Genomic DNA, 21,867 nt, shown 5'->3' on the forward strand with positions numbered 1-21,867 from the left:
CAAGCCATTAGTACCTAGAACATTGCCTGAAATGTTGGAATTGAGTGGATGTGGCAGTCAGAAGATATTGTGTCTCAGACAGACAACAGTGAAGAGTAGTTGAGTTGACTGTAAGTCCACCACGAGCTCGGCCAAATGTATATTTACACCCTGACTCGCTGCTGCAATACTTTATAGTTTTATTCCAGTGGTTTTAGAGCAAATCCATCAGCATAAAACTGGAGTAACACTGTGGTAACTCAAGCTCTGACTACAGCACAGCTCAGGAACAGAAGCTTTCAGGGCTTAAATAGGTATTCTTTCTAGGAGCACATAAAACATCAGTATCTATAATGAATTCTAGCTAATATTTTATTCACTAATTTTCTTTATACAGACACATTTACACTTGTAACATAGATATCTAATTCAGAAAGATACTACAATGATGAGCACTAATAAAAACAGGAAGATATAGCAAAGTTGTGTACTGATGAAAGAACACTGGCAAATCTTTTTACGCATTCCTTTCCCATGGTTCAAGGTAATCCAAGCCAAGATGTGCAAAAATTTCTTCCTCGCTTTTGGCTTTGAGAAATATCCTCTGTAAAGGGAGGGGGGAAAGGTTAATATGATCATTTTTGATTATTTAAATTAATGCGTTTGCTTTTTGAAACTTAGGCTAGTCATTTTTTGCCTTCTCCACCCTCGCTCCCACCCATAAGCAACTCTTTTTTCCATTACCATATCAATCTGCACAATGATGACCTCAGAACGTGGGAGACGGTAAGCAGAATGATTCCTTATCCTGCAGAAGTGAGGCCAAACTGCTTGTTGCTTTCAACCCCAATGACTAGTTTACATCTTTTTGTACTGAGTTACATTTCAAGGCTAACGTTAGCATAAGGATTAGGACTTCATTTTTTAAATGAATGTTAAGGTTTTCCTCCAGGGTCGTCTTTCCTAATAAGCTGATCAGTGTCATATATATGAAAATAGCACGAGTCTCAAAAGATATGTTCAAGCCAATTCCACACAGTTACACTAATTATGGGCAAAGCTCAGCATGTCAGAGCTTTCCTAATTCCCATTACTTATACAAAGAAATGTCATGTGTCTGGTAAACTGGGCTGGAAATTTTGTGGGACTAGGCAGCTACAGTTAGAATTTTTCCCCAATAAACTTGTTACAGTAAAATTCACATTTGCTTTCACATATGGGTATTTTATATTGTATTGTAACATGCTGGCACAGAAACCAGGAATAAGCATTTACTCTTTAAAGAAACAAAACCAGAAAATCTGATGGCTAAGTCATATGGAAAATATTCCCTTTTAGGAGTTGTGAACGGTTTTCATAACTGTGGTGCAATATCAGTTAAAGATACAAAGCTTGCATTGCAGATGAACATTAAAATATAGTGTGGACCCCATCATTTGGAGGAGTTTGGAAGTAGGACAGGTGTTCAGAGGGTAACCACTATCACCTGGGAGTGCTGTATAGTTCAGATGTGCTTCAACCAGAACCCCAGATCTGAACAACCTCAAACTTTGGGTCCATTAAGAATCCAGGGCCAGAGTCTCTGGTCCACCAAGTTCACTTTGCAGGGGCAAAATGAACTTAACCTGTCTGGAAAAACCTGCAGGAGAATTTCCCCATGTGGGGATATCTCTTGTCAGTGGAAAGCTAGGGGAGGCAGCCAGGGCCGGCGCTTCCACTTAGGCGACCTAGGCGGTTGCCTAGGGCACCAGGATTTGGTGGGGCGGCATTTTGCCACCCTTGGCGGCAATTCGGCGGCGGGGGGGTCCTTCCGCGCTCCGGGTCTTCGGTGGCAATTCTGCAGCGGGTCCTTCACTCACTCTGGGAGTGCAGCAGAATTGCTGACGATGACCAGGAGCGTGGAAGGACCCCCGCCTAGGGCGTCAAAAACCCTGGCACCGCTCCTGGAGGCAGCTATGTCAGCACCTGCACCAGCTCCTCCACTGCAGCTGTGCTGCCCAACATAATGGGGGGGAAGGGGCACACAGGGAGGTAGGGAGGGAAGACTAGGACCAGATCTGGGGAAGAGAGGGAAGGGTAGGGAGTGTGGAACAGCAAGATTTCTCCACACCTGGATTCTTTGCTCACAAAAGGTTTACCACCAGCAGCACAATTTAAAGCTAGGCCTATGCAACTTTCAGTCATGCCAGGGCCAGGTAAAACAGAATCAGGGAGCTACAATAGGGTCACTGTCAGCCCCATCCTTTCTGGTGCCCAAGCTTTGCTCAGTGGAGAATTGAGCACCCAAACTTGAATGTGTTCCATATTTCAGTTGGGTCCTACCTTCAGCATAGATCCAACTGAATCAAAGTCTAAGTGCAACACTTTCATTGTTGGGGTGTTTGAAATTAATATCTGGATCCAATTTTTGCAGCTTGGGCCCATATTTCATTGACACAGATCAGCTTCAACAACCAGGTCAGTCAAAAACTAGCAACTTTCTTAACAGCTATTTTGCAGGACTACAGAACAGAATGAAAGACAATTCAATGGTTCTAGAAAGGTTATGAGGGCTAAATCAAATGGCAGAAGTTAGACACTTCAGAATGAAACTATAATCCTTTCAACAGGGGAAAAGATATGTGGTTCCCATTTCACAGTTTCAAAATTATCAACCTACTAACAAGGTATTTATGTAAAGTTCCCCAAATATGCAGTTGAACCCATTCAAGGAACCTAAGTCATTTCTCTCTCAGCAAATTACTGCCACGTTGTGTAATAGTGTATAACATGTGTAACATTTTTCTGAACTAGAAGCATAACTCATCTTAATGTTCAAGTATCTAGACATTCTAATTAACACTCATTAGCATTTATTCTCTATTAAATAAATAGCAAGTATTTATTCTGTATTAACTATATATAATTTTGAATATAAAGATACTTTTAGAAACTGTGCACAAAATTTTATAGCCAGATCTCTTTAAACCCACTTACCTTTTGTCAGTCTCTACTTCCCTGGTGCAGCCTGCTACACTGGTTCCTACTAGGTATGGGATCTACTTGGTTAAGTCATGCAATCCAATTATTTGGGATTCATATTCCACAGTTTTGTTGCTGGGAATGTTTGTGTACCAATTGCACTGCACTACGGGCCTGATCCAAAGCCCATTGAAGACAGTGGCAGCCTTTCCACTAGCTTTACATTTGGCCCTGGTGTAAACAGGTGTAGATCCATTGATTTCAATAATGCTTCCCCCCAGTTTAGACCTAGTATTATGTATATTGATGGTTCATCATTTGTACATAATGGTAACAAAACTTCACAAAATATGTAGAATTGTTTCCCTCTTAACATAACTATGTCTGTATGTCTAAGGAGATATCCATTGCAAGCAAGTCATGTTAAAACTCAAGGCAAGGATTTGGCCCACTGGTTCAGAGATTTCTTTTGCTCCTAATGGAATAAGCTTGACACTCATTTTTGTTTTAATAAATAATAATAATAAGAAGAAGAAGAAGAAGAAGAAGAAGCATGGAGTCCTGATTTTTAATGGGGGTTCGTCCAACCCCCAATTTTTGCATGTGAAGCTTATAGCATATAAAACATCCAAACACTGGCAAGGTGCCCACAGGCACAGAGTTGGAAATCTATTTTCTACAATATAAATGAGCTGCAATTATCATGCATCAATTTTAATTGTAAGTTAAAAATTGTATCTGCAATAAAGAACCTACTTTTCAAACACAAGCCCATTATGTTCCATTACTTTTGAAATGTACTTTAAATCTTATGTTCTGAAATGAGCGAGAGATATACAAAAAAAAGCCTCATTAAAAGAAGATATTCTTTCCCATATAGGAGGAAATGTAGAAATGCCAGAAAAGACAAAATCTAAGAAGACAACAAAATGAGAACACCTGTAAGTATCCCTTAAATCTCCGCCCAATACTATAATGGCACCCCAGATATTTCTTCTCCAGAAAATGATATATTACAACTGAGTTACAAAACATCAGGTGTGCAGCCTTCCAAAACTGCAACACATTTCCAGGCAACAGCACTACTTTCCGGGCTGCTGCAGTACTTCTGGGAATAACATCAAAAACCTAGTGGCACCTACCATCCACTATTATTTGGAATGTGGGAGGATAACCAACTAGTTATTCTATGTGGTAATTGGAGGGACCCACATTTTCCTAAGCCTACTTGTCTCCTCTCTCTCTTTATTGAGTTATTTCTAAAAGGCAGGATTTTGTCACTCACTTGTGGATAATGGAAAAGAGGAAAACATGAATGGATCATGGCATATCTGCAGCACTGTCTCACAGTAGATTAAGATGATCAAATATTAATTTTTACGTAAATGCTGAGTGCGCTGTGTTTTGATTGTATAATAAAGATTTTTCACAGTTTAAACAACCTGCTAAAATCATCCAATTAAAAAAATCAAAAAGCAGGCAAAATAATTATTTTTTCCCGCTACATGTGAGAAGATAGCAGTTTGATAATTTTTTTTTTTTTTTTTTTTTTTTTAACATCCATGAATAATTGCAGAAACCTGAGATGTGTTCTTAAATGTGTGGCCATCTGTTATGGATGGTCTTTAATGGAAGCACTTCATGTCTTCTGGACCTCAAACTACTTGCCATTTCTGTTGCACAATAGAATCGCACTTTTAAGTTTGTTCTCTCACTCTACTTACAGAAATAGCATGTTTATGAGTATTACTCATCTCATTGGCTTGACAGGAACTTTTTAATACAAGAAGTTGATGCTGACAACTGTTCTTAGTCACTACAACCCATGTCTCTAAATGAACCTCTAGTTGGTACCTGCCAACTACTTTAGCTGTCTGAGTGGTATTAATGTAAATCATAACCTATTATGCTGCCTCTTTGTCAATCTGTACTGAACTAATACAATGATGCATATTTGATTATTACAATCAGCAATCAACCCTGTTCTTTTCCTTTTTGTTTCTCCCCCTACCCCTGGGTCTCTTCCCCCTCCCCCCCCCCACACACTCCTTTTTGCTCAAAAGAAGTAAATAATGAACTGCCTGTCTTCTTGTGAATTTTTTGCAGCTTTTTACCAAAGTTCAACAGAACCAAGCTGCATTCCCAATCATCATAATCAATTAAACTTACAAAAAACAATGGGTTGTAGCAGCTGGTATCTCTTGCTTCTTATCCCATCTGATCAATTCCGTTGTTCCAATAGATGGAAATATTAAAATTGTGGTTGCAAACATGACCATTAACTACACTTAATGCAGATTAATCTGCCTTCCAAATGTTTTCTTGTGTGAATTGCTACTTCTTATTTTTCATTTTGGCATTAATGATCAATAAGATCTTTAATAAATTGTGAAGCACTATTTGATGATTTCCTAATTCCTGATTCCCAAAGTTCAATCAGATGTCATGCTGTTTCTATTATTACTTTTTTTTAAACTCATTTAATTCTATGAAACTAGCTAGCCAAAAACATCAATATCTAAATAAGAATTATAGTATTAGTTAAATAAATCATAGTGGGCGTGCTGCTTTTGGGAATGAGAGGCAATTTTTGCAGGGGGTTATATGTATCATTTCAATAACATGAAGAGTTATAAAGCATTCTGGTTCTTTCCAGGTCTGTGGCTCACAGACTTCCTTCTCCCATTTTACAGAGAACTTTTGTGTGCAACATTAACCTTTTTTTGTCCAGTCTCTTGACTAGGCCAACACATATACAGACCTACTAGTTCCTCAGCTAGGGTGACCAGACAGCAAATGTGAAAAATCGGGACAGGGTGTGTGTGGGGGGGTTAATAGGAGCCTATATAAGAAAAAGGCCCAAAAATCGAGACTGTCCCTATAAAATCAGGACATCTGGTCACCCTATCCTCAGCATGTAAGGTGCAATTCATCCAATACAATACATGTAGAAGGGTAAGACGGTCCAAAGAAAGCAGAGATTGGTGAAGATCACCATGTGGAAAATATTTTTTATACAAATAGAAAGCAAAGGACTTTCTAAAATATGCAAATTAAAACCAGCCTGTAGATATTGTCTAATAGGTCTAGTTTATAAGAAACCTCACAATTTCAGTTATACTAACCTAGTTAAACCCTTTTACAAAACTTGCACTCTTAAAAAGTAACTTATACAAGCATCTAAGGCACAAACATATAGTGTTGTCCTTGAATATCCAGCATGAGATTATGATTCTTTACCTGGCCTTCTATTTCTATTAGGTTGTAGTCATTGCAAAAACACCCTCACCTGTCAACTGTGTTCACTCAGTTAGCATTCAAAATAGACACACATTCACATATGTTCCATGCAAACTTACCAGTACATTTCACTATTATTATAAATAACTTAGAGTAAAAATACTGAATTGAGCAAAAGAGGTAATAGAAAATGTTACATAAGATAAACATCCCTCACTATAGGACTTTACCTCAGACTGTTTCCCACCTCAGAGATTCAGAGGTGAGCTTGTATGCCACGACTTAACTCATAAAATACCCACATAGCACTTACAATTTCATAGCACCCAACAGACACCATCTAATTAATAAAAGTGGATTTAGTGCTTGCAAAAGATGTCAAAACTAACAGCACTGGAAAGTGAGGTCCTCAGAGTAAACGCTCTCACACATTCCTCACTTACGTTCCTTAATCCTGAACAGGAGTCATCTGGTGGAAGGATCAGCTGTTCATTTTTTCTGTACCCATTATTTAAATAATTGGCTTATCGGGGGATATTGCTAATTAAGATGATAATGCCATCCATGATAAGGATTAGACCCTGGTTCCTTAGGAAATAGTAGACTAAGCCTACCAGCTTGGTTCACATAGGCCACCAAAAAGCCATCAGTTCTCATTTTAAACTACACATACTGCCCCTCACCACTACCCTTCAATATTATTTGGGAGTCTCATACTTGATCTTGCTCTGGCTTATACAGCCAAGGTCTTTCTCAGAGTGAAGCATCTGGTCCCATACCTCATTTTCCTACCAATAAGGTAGCATTGGCTGTTTAGCTGCTGCAACTATTAGTCCTGTAAAAATGCAATGGGCACACTATTGGGTTACATTATCCCATGGAACCTATAAAATATGGAGAAGGTGGAGGCAGAATGCCAACTGGGATACAAGACCCCTTGAGGCCCTAGGCTTTGAGGCCTATAAAAATCTAGTTCTCACTGAGCAGATTGTGGAGGAAAAACAGAAAACAAAATATTTTTGAGAACAGTGTAACAAATTGCAAAGAAAATATGCAGTGTTTGGCCTAGCATTGACTTTTAGGTGTGCATCAGAGAATGTCATGCATGTTCTCATTCCAGTCTTCCCTTTGTATCCCAAAATGCTTGTATATTCTGAAATGAGAAACTCTTGCGTATAGCGTTCTTAGTGATTTTCTCATTTAAACCTGATTTACACTCAGTAATTTTCATGTACAAGGTGGTATGTGACATCTACCTACATTAACTTAATTAGTACACATTTTCCATTCATTTTAAAATTATTAAAAGTTAAATTTAATTGGAAGTATAATTATTACTATTTTTACAGTATTTTCAATATATTGGAACAACATACTCATACAGCTCCAGCACTACTTGAGTCATCACAGTGGGAGTAAGCAAGACAGTAACAAATGAATAGCTAGAAAAATGTAGATGGACCGCCATTTACAAACCTGGGAGTCTACTGCTCAGTGTGCCTGGAAATGAGCTATTTTCAAACCAGTTTTGTAGGTGCTCCGTTTTCCCTTTGGGTATGTCTACACTATGAAATTAGGTCGATGTTATAGAAGTCGATTTTATACAGTCGATTGGGTGTGTCCTCACTAAGCGCATTAAGTTGGCAGAGTGTGTCCTCACTACCATGGTGAGCATCAATTTACAGAGTGGTGCACTGTGGGTAGCTATCCCACAGTTCCCGCAGTCTCCGCAATGGAGCACTCTGGGATAGCTCCCAGAGGCCAATACCGTTGATTTGCATCCACACTACCTCAAATTTGACCCAGCAAGGTCTATTTTAGCGCTACTCCCCTCATCGGGGAGGAGTACAGAAGTCGATTTTAAGAGCCCTTTAGGTCGACGGAACTGGGTTGGTTGTGCGGACGCAGTCATTTTTAAATCGACCTAACGCAGCTAAATTCGACCTAACCCCATAGTGTAGACCAGGCCTTTGGGAAAACATGGTCACCCTAAGATACTATAATGCAGCTCAAATGTATCTTGCACAGCAATTTGCACACCCTCTGTCACTTTACTATGGATATATCTTCCAAGATACTATGTCAGTTTAGTCCCTTTACAATATCTATTCAGAACTAAACAAAGACCTTGCAGTCTTTGAGATTTGAAACTACTTATCCAGACGTGAAAGGCCAGTGCATTAAATGGCAAGTTACAGAAGTAACACACTGACATCTTCAAAGATCTACAATTTAAACATTAGACCATGATTGATTGGTTAGAGCAAAAGTGCAAGGCTGTCCGGTTATTTGTTCTCTATCTGCCCTCTCTTGTCCAAATAGCATCCTCACCACTGACAGAAATATAAATATCTATAAATTATCTATTCACTCACTGCAATTCTCATTTAAGGGTAGCAGGGCTACATGAACCAAAGCATAGTCATCCGGTGGAATCAATCAAGATGTCCTAATAAAAACTGGAGTCTGGGAATTGGAGTAATTGTAGATTGTTGTCTGAAAACATCAGCTCAGTGTGCAGCGGCAGTCAAAAAAGCTAACAGAATGTTAGGAACCATTAGGAAAGAGATAGATAATAAGACAGAAAATATCATAGAGCCACTGTATAAAGTCCATGGTACGCCCACACCTTGAATACTGCATGCAGTTCTGATCACCCCATCTCAAAAAAAGATATATTAGAAATGGAAAAAGTACAGAGAAGGGCAACAAAAATGATTAGGGAGTATGGAACAGCTTCCATATGAGGAAAGACTAAAAAGACTGGGACTGTTCAGCTTAGAAAAGAGACAACTAATAGCAGATATGATAGAGGTCTATAAAATCATGAATGGTATGGAGGAAGTGAATAAGGAAGTATTATTTACCCCTTTACATAATACAAGAACCAGTCACCCAATGAAATTAACAGGCAGCAGGTTTAAACAAACATAAGGAAGTACTTCTTCACATATCGCACAGTCAACCTGTGGAACCCATTGCCATGGGATGTTGTGAAGGCAAAAGTATAATGGTTTAAAAAAAATTAGATATGTTCATGAAGGATAGATCCATCAATGGCTATTAGCCCACGTGGTCAGGGATGCAACCCCATGCTCTTGGCGTCCCTAAACCTCTGACTGCCAGAAGCTGGGACTGGACACCATGGGGTGGATCGCTCAATAATTGCCCTGTTCTGTTCATTCCCTCTGAAGCATGTGGCACCGTACACTGTCATAAGACAGGATACTGGTCTAAATGGACCATTGGTCTGACCCAGTATGGCCATTCTTATGTTCTTATGACTATGGATGCAGAAAAACAAGTGGAGCATTATTATTATACTAATCAAATGGAAACCTAAGTAATTGCCAAGGGTAAACAATACCAAAGGCTAACAAGACAGCTGAAATGGCCAGTTTCCTACAATCATAGTCTAACTGGCAAAATAATATACTTAACTCACTTTGGCACTTACTAAATTAAGCATTCAAATGTGAGATGTATTTGCTGTAGAAAGAATCACAGTAAAATAAATAACTTGTTAGGGCACCAGCTTATTTCTCATCTGAATGTTTCTTTTTTACTTTTGAAATACATTAGGATGTAAGATCAAACTTTCCAGTCAGGAAAAAAAAACAAAAAAAAAACAGACTTTGAAGGTCCCAGTCAAACTGTATGAAGTGTGACTGGCAGGCATTTCTGACCGGACCAAATGTTCATTGTAACTGGCAAGTACTCAGAGGCTGAAGGTTTTTTTAAGGTAGGTAAGATGAACTAAGGGAAATATGGTAAATGAGAAACATAAGTACCGTGGATGCAGTATCGATATTATAAATAATATTGATAGTGTTTAATTGACTTCAGTTGCCTCTGCCAAATAAGCCATCTTCACCAAGACTACTGATGAAACACACCGGTGAGTGTAGATTACACTAACATTCTAGGACTCTGAGGAGCCATTTTCAATTAAATCAGCCTTTTACAAAAGGCTTCCCTTTTTCTCCCAAATACGGCATTTTCCTAAAATCATTCTGGTCCCAGGATGAACATTACTCCATCTCAAATTTTCCCCTTGTTGCATCTCTTTCTATTTCCTGTTGGTTTCCATTTGCCCCTTCCCCACCCTCATCCTAGTATCTCCTTTCCTCCCCAGCCTTCGGAGAGTCTCTCATTTCCTGGATCCCGTTATTTCTATCTTGCTATCTCTCCAGCCCTTCCACAGCTCTTCTTCTTTCTCCTCTGCAAGGCTCATATTATATATATATCCCCCTTTCAGTGTTGCAGTTGGTTTTATTTCCAAATTAAAATGTACTTAGATACATTTGTATTAGTAGAGAAAGAGTCATCTACCTTCCCAATAAAGATCTTTCGCTTGCTCGTGCGTTCATCTATGTTAATGCGCAAACACTCTTGATGAGCTAAAGCACTGAACAGTGTAGAAGGGCTGATGATTTTTGCACAGGATAAAATTTCTTTTCTTTCACTTATGCTTAAAAAAAATCATCCTGATGAAAGATTAACTTGATACTTGAACAGTGTGTGCAAGCCTCAGACTGCACCTATGAATTCTTTACTTGCTTTGGAGATTTTTAAAAACATATTTAATTGTATAATTACTTTCAGACCCACACCCCTGTGTATCACCTCAAAGGAATTCAGATATTCGACTAAAAAAAGATTCTATTTTATTGCAGGAAAAATATTTGGAAAACACCTTGTCTTCAAGGACTTCAGTGCTTTTTGTTATGTTCTGTTATAGCTTTTCTAGTATTTTTTAAAAATTGCTGCAGCTCTCTTCAGCGTATCCAGTAATTATACTTTACCAGAGTAGGGTTATGGCAACAACAAAGTGGCTGCCTCAGACCACTTAACATCTGCAAAAATCTGTATATCAATAATGGACATAAGAAAGTAAGCTTCAACAGGTGCAAGAGTCACCATTATCAGTGTACTTATCTGAAAGAACAGAGAAGACAGCCACTGTCAACGTTTTTCTAAAAGGTAACTGCAGTTCATAGATTTTTTGCTTGATGTATTGTTATTAAATGTAATATGTGACATTAGCCTAAAGCAATTTCTTCTAACCCACAAAAGATTGAGAAAGAAAGAAATAAACAGTCTCTCAAAAGCCTGAACTTAGTCCCTTTTTCATTTATCAGACTTTCAAGGAAGAGAGAGTATTGGGCTTACATATCAAATTCTGCAAAAACACAGATGAGATTTGCTGGGGGGTAAAAGTTAAAAACAGACCAAGAAACAGACACTTTTCGATTATCTTAGCAGTTAACAAAATTGAGTGAAAAGTTTCACATATAAAATTAAACCAGCATCCTTTTGGCCCCCTTTGTGGGGGGAAAAAATCATTTGAGGGTTCCATTTTGCTGAGAGGATTTTTGCCTACCAGAAATTAGAAACAGTTCTTGGGTACAAACCTATTATGTGTGTGTGTGCACGCACGCCAGTTATACTAATGCAATTCCGGTTATTTCATATTTTGAGAGCCAAATGAATGTTCCCATGATTGACAATATACAAATCCACTAGGCAGAGAGAGAAATAGAGTACAGTAAAAACAATATGCCACAGAGCAATGAAAAATGCTCTCTCATGTAGAAGTTATGTTTTGGGAGCTGGAAGGCAAAAGATCTTGATTTCTGTGTCTTTCTTTTTGGAGAAAGAATCACAAATAGAGCACGATGAAGGATGGCTTCAAGAACAGCCGTGAGAATGGAACTGTTATAATAATTTAGTTGCCTACCATGGACAACACTGTAGCAAGGGATATAGAAGAGAAGGTCGGACAAGAAAATAAGAAAGTTTGTACATGCATTTGGCTTTACACAACGGTAGATCAGGGGTAGTCAATTATTTTTTTGCCAAGGTCCAAATTTCTTGGTCAAGGTATAGTCAAGGTCCAGACTCCAGGGAAGAAAATAAAAACAAAACAACAAGTAGTAAATAAAAAGATTTTGTGGTCCATTCAAAAGCATCTGGTGGTCCAGATTTGGCCCACAGTCTGCCTGTTGACTACCCCTCGCTTGGAAAAACTGAATAAAAAAATATGACATTTTCAACATTCCTTGCTTTAAATGATATATGAATATTTTTTAATTCCTGTTCCAATTTTTTTTTAAAGAAAATACAATCAGGCTGGTTTTCTAGTCATACAAACTTGGTCAGCCTAAAAAATTACAGCAAAAAAGAAAAAAAATGATCCACGAGATAAGGTATCAATACTTGCCATTGTGTCCAGTGGTGAAAAAATTCCCAGAAGAGATGCAGATAACAACAAACTGTTAAAACTACATGACATGATGTAATCACAGATTGCTGTACTCCTTGTAAACACTTGTCAAAGGGAAGCCAAAAATTACACTGCCACCCATGTTTTGTCATTGCAAAATAATTAAAAGCCAATTAACTGGGAAAAATGTGAAAGCCTTTTTCTTTAGACTGCAGTGAACTGCATGGCCTTTTCGTGAACCCTAGCAAACAAGCCTCCTGAAAGCCTGTAAGCAGACTTCTGCTGTTCACCTCGGAGGCCTGTTCTGCATCACAAGCCCCCATTAGGCTCACAACCAAGAGCAAGCATGAAAACCATTAACCACTGAGGTGACAGAAAAGTCAACCTCTGGCAAGAACAGTGTTCCTTCAAAAAAAAAGGTAATGTTCCAAGCCATACCAATGCATAGAGCTGACTAGGAGGTTTTAGATATGAGGAGGCAAGCACTACTGTCATACAGATTAAGTCTGAAGGAGTACCTGAGAGAGAAAAGGAAGGGTGGAGAAAACATATGTTCAATATCTGCTGCACACGCTTCCCAGAGAAGGGTCACTTGGAATAGAGGCAATCAGGCTATATGGACTGAGTGATAAAACATTAACCAAAGTCCACGGCACAAATAATTGGACATTCCATTTATTGACATTCAAGTTTTATGAGTTTCAAAATAGCAATTTGAAATGATTATTTTCTTGTTCACTATTGATTTCAATTAAACTTATCCTAGACTCAGGAGCCTGGGGAACTTAGGTCCCCCAAAGCACTTACAAAAGAATAACACTAATGAAAAGTTCAAAAAGGGAGAATGTTAGTAAGAGAACACAATAGGAAAAAATTTGGACTGAGGAGGGCAATACTGGGGGACAGATTAAATATAAACTCATAGTACACAGCTGTGGCAAAAAAAGTAAACTATATGTAACTATATGCCCATAGACATAGCCCAGTAAAACAATCATAGAGAGGTAGTGATTTTTCTATATACAGTGGATTTTACTATACTGGGAACAATTATTGGCCTCTAGTATGTTGCTATGTCATTTCACAAGCAAGTGAAACACAGATAATGAGCTGGGAAGGTAAGACTAAAGGAAGTAGAGAAGATAGCCTAACTTCAAAAGGTTTAGAGGGTCAGTTAGATGCTTCCCAACTCCTTGGCTCAGCTATCTATAAGACCAGACTAGAATCTCATGAAGCTGGACATTCACAGCATTTTAGCATGTCTACCTCGGCTTCCAGCTGAAATCAAGAAATGAAGGAATGCACACAATAAATGATAGGGAGGGAAGTGGAGGAAACTTCTTCACATCTCAGGAAGGGTTCTGTTACAGATTGGACAGAAGATGCACATTCTATCTGATTGTCAAGTATCAGAGGGGTAGCCGTGTTAGTCTGTATCCACAAAGTCCAGTCTTTAAGGTGCCACCGGACTCCTCGTTGATTCTATCTGATTGGGTTCATTAGACCTAGAAGAAAGGGTTATATGCATGGTTCAACTCTGCAAGGTGACTCTGTAAAAATAGCGTTGTGGACTTGTAAGCTTATTGTGTCTCAATCTCTTCCAGCTCCAATATGCTCACTTTATAAGACGTTTTTTCTCTTGCTTCCCAGACCTGAAGAAGTGCTCTGTGTAAGCCCCAACATTAGTCTCTATCTCCAACAGAAGTTGGTCCAATAAAAGACATTACCTCACCTCGTCTCTCTATTATCCTGGGACCAACACAGTTACAGCAACACTGCATATATCCCTACAAAGTCATTCTGGGATCCAAAAGTCAAGCTGAGTTTTGCTTCTTGCATGTCATCACCAGTAATATCCTGTAGACTAAACAGTGCCCTTGCTGACACCTGTGAATTGTTAACTAAGCCATGAGCTGCAGCTGTGCAACAGCTCTGAAGGTTCTAACCTACATAGCTTAAAGGAACCACATGAGAGCAATGTATGAAAACTGTAAAATACTAGAAAGTAAATGATATCAAGAAGGGGAAGACTATGTTGATCAAACATGCATCTCAGCAAATTTATATTTTCCTAACCCAAAGGGCAGTACATTTGGATAAGAATAAGGATACATTTCCTGATGGTATTATTATGAACATTTGTTTATGGCTCCCTCATGTGTAACTGAAGAGCTTAGAGAGGAACTGACCCTCTCTGGAGCACATTCTTTTCACTGCTTCCCTGGATATGAAGCTTCATGCTGCCTTCCACTTAAACCAGAGCCTATCAAGCATAATTTGAACCCTAGACTATAATGCTCTTTGAGACAGAGACTAGGATTTCATTTTATGTTAAGGTGCTAGGCACCTGTATATATATGTTAAGGTGCTAGGCACCTGTATTAAATAATAATATACTGAAGAGGGGTCTAATCCTACCATCCATAATCAGATAACATTCCCACTGACTTCTATGGCAGGTTTTGGTCATAGAATCATATGGTTCGTCATGATGACCTACAAAGTTCCTTCATGACTATGACTCCATTTTCTTCCAGAAGATGGATGTGAGATCTCCTCTAGCTCTACTGTTCAGGTATCCTTAGAGTTGAAGGTTGAACTTTGGAAACATGACTCATGTAACCAGCTACCATCTCTCCATTTACTTTTAAGATATTGTAGTTTTGTGGTGAAAAACAATGAAGTCAGACCTCCAACAAAGTTAAGTTTGACACAGTTTTACTTTAGTTGCAAATGACATACAATTATGTAAAGCAATTATAGAAAAGTGCCTTCCAACTTTCCATGAAGTGTAAGTTTTAACAGCACTTTCTGCAAGTCATTATTGTTATTCTAAAATGGTGGTTAAAGCTTTGTAACAACTGGCTAAATCCTCCTCTTCATGTGTGACTGTAACAAATACCTTCATAATCAGAACCTTCTTCAGCAAACTAAATGACTCATTCCTTTATCAAATCATAGATATGTTGGCAATACCAGAAAAAAGACTAGGAATTAAAAATCAAGCTCAGTAAAATGATTATCAATGAAAACTAGACACAATGCTGTCATTCATAGTAAATATCAGTTAATTTTATGCAGCAATTATCTCCCATGGTAGAAAAACTGGAATTAATAAACTGGAAAGCAAACCTCTCTAAGAACTAGAGTTGGTTGGGAACTTTTCAAATATATATATATTTTTTTATCAAAAATGTTGATTTGTCTGAATCAAATCTTTTCACAGAAACACACAGTTTTCAGAAAAACTTTAGTCAGGAAGGTTTTTCAGATCCAGGATGGACAATCTGATCAAAACCAGAGACCCACCCCAGAATAGCCAAGTGGCTAGAGTACTCACCCGGGTTCTGGGAAAGACTGCTTCAAGTCCTTGGTTTGTATTAGGCAGAGCAGGTTTCCCACATCCCAAGCGAGTGCTCTAACCACTGGACTATTAAACCATTCTGAAATATTTATCTTGCCCTCTCATTTTTTCATGAAAAATTTCAGAAGGTGTCAGTTTTGTTCTGCCCTGGAATGAAAAGAAATATTGAAAGCTCAAAATGTTTTATGAAACATTAATTCTGGTTTTCTGGCCAGCCCTACTAAGGACCTGAGTTTGCCATCCTTACTCACCCTGAGTAGTACAATACCATACTCCACTAATAGTTAGTGAGACTACCTTCACAGTAAGATATTACTTACTGAGAAAAATGTGCCAAGATCAGGCCCTAAACAATTATTAAATGTGAGTTTCCATTAATAAACATCTTTAATTCTGAATCTTGCATACCTTTATGAATAATGAGGCCATCATGAGTACAATTCCATGATAATTATAGACTATCACAGTACTAATTGTGTTAAGTGAAGTATTTCATTAAGTGCAATCGTAATATCCCACAGCACTGTGCATGTGCTGTCAGGGCCGGCTCCAGCATTTCTGCCGCCCCAAGCAAAAAAAAAAAAAAAAAAATCGCGACCGGCGGCAATTGGGGGGGAAAAAAAAAAGCTGCTATCGGCGGCAGCAGTTAGGCGGCAGGTCCTTCGCTCCTAGAGGGAGTGAGGGACTTGCCGTCCCTGAATTGCCGCCCCTCTCCCTTGGCCACCCCAAGCACCTGCTTGTTAAGCTGGTGCCTGGAGCCGGCCCTGTGTGCTGTGCATTCTCTCTTTGATAATATCATAACAACCTTCATTGGCAAATCATCAGAAGTGCCTTTGACATTATGTTATGCTAGGAATGTAAATTTCATGTTTAACTGATATTTTTGTAGTAATATTCACACCACTGTGCCTGCTTAAATAAGAACTAATCTATTTCTAATCTAGCTACAAATAAGATGACAAATAAGTCAGAGGGGAAAAATGACTCTTTGAAATGACATTATAACACACCATGATTGAAAAAGCAGTATTGCAAGCATTACCCATTGACTCAATGCCCACAGGCAAAATCATGCATAATGGTATTGATGCAAAATACTGCAGTGGAAGTTATTCTCAGAATTCTAGGCATGAATAAATTTTGAAAGTCAGAAAAGCCAGTATGATAAATTCTCATTTCATTCTACCATTGGACATGTCCTCTATTCTTAATCAGAAACACTACAGCTGAAAGTTTTTGTCCAGGGCTATAGTAACAGATTTGTTAGTATTATATCTCTGAATAATCACAGGAAGTAGTTTCACTGTGTAAAATAGATTAATTATGCTAATATTGGAACGTACCAGGTACTTGTCCTGTTACTGTATCTTAAAACCCAGATTAACAAAATATCTGCAGGCCTAAGGTATCAACTCTCCTCCCCTTCATATGTGTGCACACAGTACATATTATTTGTGCCTACATATAATACTACACCTCTACCCTGATATAACGCTGTCCTCGGGAGCCAAATTTTTTTTACCGCATTATAGGTGAAACTGCGTTATATTGAACTTGCTTTCATCTGCCGGAGTGTGCAGCCCTGCCCCCCCACCCCACCCGGAGCGCTGCTTTACCACGTTATATCGGAATTCGTGTTATATCGGGTCGCGTTATATCAGGGAAGAGTTGTATGTACTTGTAGTGAAGGAGATATAAAGACTGAATACCAGTTTAAAAGACTGTTGAACACTCTTGGCATTTAACATTTTGAAAAATAATATACCAAGAGTAAATTAATACTATCCATGGAATGTGCATGAAATTTTGTTTGAAAACAATCAAGTGTTATGTATTAAATAAAAAAAACCTGCATAAAATCAAAATATTGATGCCATATATAAGGCTAGTTTTAACATAAGGAAGAAAAATTAATGTCCACCTCTTAGTCCTTTCATAATTAAAAACCCTGTATGACAAATGCAGAAAGCCAATTATGAATTAGCACCTGGAGGAGGAGGAGAACTTTTCAAAGTTTCATTTGTGGGCATACAAAGGGGAAGGGGAACTTGCAAATTCCCAGCAGATACCCCACGGGTAAGTTTTAGCATGTTCAATAAGGAACTGTTGTACAGGAGGAATACAATTTCCATTAAAAATATCAGGACTTGCGCACTTACATCCCCATATAGTTCTCTGACAATCTATTCTTTGTCACAAAGGCACTGAAATTTATTAATAAGGATTAGTTGGTCTTTCAATTTAGTTTTATTTCTTGTTTTGCCTGAAGAACATAATATTTACAGTAGCCCTGCTTTGTCAAATACTGCTAGGCTAACCTGTTCTGTTTGTTTTAATAAAGTCTCATCTGAATGACTAACAACAGAAAGGTATGTGGAGGTCTGGATTTTATGCAATATAGCCTTGCTCGGTTTATATTATTATACATTTAAGTAATCATACAAATGATCAAGTAATAATTGAAGTGAGGCACCACAAAATTAGCACTAGAAGTTAGCATTAGTAAAGAAAAATAGTCAAAATATTTGGGATGAGCAGATATTTGCACAATTTGAAAGCCGTTTCCTTTCAGTATTAACCCAGGATTCATTGTGCTATTCAGAAAACACACCAAGCAAAGGAGACCAGGGTTAGGTTGCACATTTGTATTTTGTGTTGGACATGCAGTCAGTTGTTTGTTATAAAGGGCTAAATGCCTAAAATACTGTTTACACAATAACTTGATTAGTTTTGTATGTAAGTGGATTTACAAATTGGCTTTATAAATGTGACTCATCACATGTGATTTACTAGACATTTAAACTAACAAGAGAACATTGTTTAAATGGCACTTATGTGGAAGAAAATGCATGATCTTTTTTTATCTATCAGGAAGAAAAAATCAGATTATTTTAGTTCTTAATTTCTAAAACACACCAGGTGCAAAGAAAAACTAATCCCAGGAGTCACATGTGTAATTGCTACTTTGCCAAAAGAGATAAAAGAATTGGAAGCATTTAGTAAATGAAAGTATGTGCATCTGTTTACAATAATTCAGTGTTCAATTGTAGCAATGACTATGTGAACAACACTGATCACATTGGAAATCAATATAAACTCTGGATCTTTATGTTTACTTTATCTTTAATCCAGTCATTATTTCCAACATCTAAAGCAAACTTTGCAGCTGTAGCATGTTTAATTCATCAGGATGCTCTCCAGGCTGACTGTCTCACTGTTATATCCTCATAATTTTAACATAGCATCTGCCAACATAAGACTAACATCCAGTTTTTAAAGAATCTGTTTAACTCTGCAAGTAAACTACTGCAGACATTCCCTATAATAAAAGATGGCATGAAATAAACATTCTGAGATGCTGCACCAAGAAAACTGACTTTAAAATATAGTTTAACATTATAGCTAAACACACATATGAATGCTGTAGATATTTATGTAATAAAATGAATATATAATAGCATAAACATATTTCTTCTGAGCATATGATTAAGGTTACTTGGTATCTTGCCAAAGAACAAGTATAGCTAATGTATCCTGTGTTTTCTGGAAATACAGGGATACTATGGCATCAATTTAATCTCTTTTTTTTTTTAAAAAACTATACAACCTGCTCAATATTCCCAAATCATTCAGACTGGCAATTCTTTTCCTAACACTGAGCTAAACTGTCCTCTAAGTTACACACTGCATCTCCCTTGGAAGCTTCCAAAAGGTCTCCTTAATTTTCCCCAAATGTAGTGACAGGCAGATATATTGAAAAAGGAAAGAAGAGATTTGGGATGAAATCCTGGCCCCGGTTGAAATCAATGGCAAAACTCCCATTGACTTCAAATGGGACAGTATTTTACCCTACTAAACATAAACACAGAGGGAAAAAATATCTTCTCACCCACTTTGTCTCAAGTAATCATGACATCCAAAGGGAAAAAAAATACAGGAGGAGGAGAAAAGCAGAAAAGGGGAAATATTTGCACTGGGAATTTGAACAAAGAACATAAGAATGGCCATACTGGGTCAGACCAAAGGTCCATCCAGCCCAGTATCCTGTCTACCGACAGTGGCCAATGCCAGGTGCCCCAGAGGGAGTGAACCTAACAGATAATGATCAAGTGATCTCTCTCCTGCCATCCATCTCCACCCTCTGACAAACAGAGGCTAGAGACACCATTCTTTACCCATCCTGGCTAATAGCCATTAATGGACTTAACCTCCATGAATTTATCTAGTTCTCTTTTAAACCATGTTATAGTCCTAGACGTCACAACCTCCTCAGGCAAGGAGTTCCACAGGTTGACTGTGCACTGTGTGAAAAAGAACTTCCTTTTATTTGTTTTAAGCCTGCTGCCAATTAATTTCATTTGGTGGCCCTTAGTTCTTATATTATGGGAACAAGTAAATAACTTTTCCTTATTCACTTTCTCCACACCACTCATGATTTTATATACCTCTATCGTATCCCCTCCTTAGTCTCCTCTTTTCCAAGCAGAAAAGTCCTAGCCTCTTTAATCTCTCCTCGTATGGGACCCATTCCAAACCCCTAATCATTTTAGTTGCCCTTTTCTGAACTTTTTCTAATGCCAGTATATCTTTTTTGAGATGAGGAGATCACATCTGTACACAGTATTCAAGATGTGGGCGTACCATGGATTTATATAAGGGCAATAAGATATTATCCGTCTTATTCGCTATCCCCTTTTTAATGATTCCTAACATCCTGTTTGCTTTTTTGACTGCCGCCGCACATTGCATGGACGTCTTCAGAGAACTATCCATGATGACTCCAAGATCTCTTTCCTGATTAGTTGTAGTTAAATTAGCCCCCATCATATTGTATGTATAGTTGGGGTTATTTTTTCCAATGTGCACTACTTTACATTTATCCACATTAAATTTCATTTGCCATTTTGTTGCCCAATCACTTAGTTTTGTGAGATCTTTTTGAAGTTCTTCACAGTCTGCTTTGGTCTTAACTATCTTGAACAGTTTAGTATCATCTGCAAGCTTTGCCACCTCACTGTTTACCCCTTTCTCCAGATCATTTATGAATAAATTGAATAGGATTGGTCCTAGGACTGACTCTTGGAAAACACCACTAGTTACCCCTCTCCATTCTGAAAATTTACCATTAATTCCTACCCTTTGTTCTCTGTCTTTTAACCAGTTCTCAATCAATGAAAGGATCTTCCCTCTTATCCCATGACAACTTAATTTATGTAAGAGCCTTTGGTGAGGGACCTTGTCAAAGGCTTTCTTGAAATCTAAGTACACTATGTCCACTGGATCCCCCTTGTCCACATGTTTGTTGACCCCTTCAAAGAACTCTGATAGATTAGTAAGACATTATTTCCCTTTACAGAAACCATGTTGACTTTTGCCCAACAATTTATGTTCTTCTATGTGTCTGACAATTTTATTCTTTACTATTGTTTCAACTAATTTGCCCGGTACTGACGTTAGACTTACTGGTCTGTAATTGCCAGGATCACCTCTAGAGCCCTTTTTAAATATTGTCGTTACATTAGCTATCTTCCAGTTATTAGGTACAGAAGCCGATTTAAAGGACAGGTTACAAACCATAGTTAATCGTTCCGCAATTTCACATTTGAGTTCTTTCAGAACTCTTGGGTGAATGCCATCTGGTCCCAGTGACTTGTTACTGTTAAGTTTATCAATTAATTCCAAAACCTCCTCTAGTGACACTTCAATCTGTGACAATTCCTCATATTTTTCACCTACAAAAGTCGGCTCAGTTTGGGAATCTCCCTAACATCCTCAGCTGTGAAGACTGAAGCAAAGAATTCATTTAGTTTCTCCGCAATGACTTTATCGTCTTTAAGTGCTCCTTTTGTATCTCGATCATCCAGGGCCCCCCTGGTTGTTTAGCAGGCTTCCTGCTTCTGATGTACTTAAACATTTTGTTATTACCTTCTGAGTTTTTAGCTAGCTGTTCTTCAAACTCCTTTTTGGCATTTCTTACTACATTTTTACACTTAATTTGGCAGTGTTTATGCTCCTTTCTATTTACCTCACTAGGATTTGACTTCCACTTTTTAAAAGATGCCTTTTTATCACTCACTGCTTCTTTTACATGGTTGTT

At 38.1% G+C, this 21,867-nt stretch overlaps 1 protein-coding gene across 1 annotated transcript in view; it reads right to left on the reverse strand.

Annotated features, from left to right (window-relative positions):
* Positions 1-496: 496 nt before the first annotated feature.
* Positions 497-21,867, reverse strand: part of DNTT (DNA nucleotidylexotransferase) — a 127,845-nt gene continuing 106,474 nt past the window's right edge. The window contains exon 11 of the mRNA XM_026651139.2: positions 497-583. Coding sequence (XP_026506924.1) covers positions 497-583 — 87 coding nt within the window. The remainder of the gene's footprint in view (positions 584-21,867) is intronic.

Source organism: Terrapene carolina, unplaced genomic scaffold, assembly GCF_002925995.2.
Source record: "Terrapene carolina triunguis isolate 2854851 unplaced genomic scaffold, T_m_triunguis-2.0 Scaffold95, whole genome shotgun sequence".
In the NCBI taxonomy this organism is placed as follows: domain Eukaryota; kingdom Metazoa; phylum Chordata; order Testudines; family Emydidae; genus Terrapene; species Terrapene triunguis.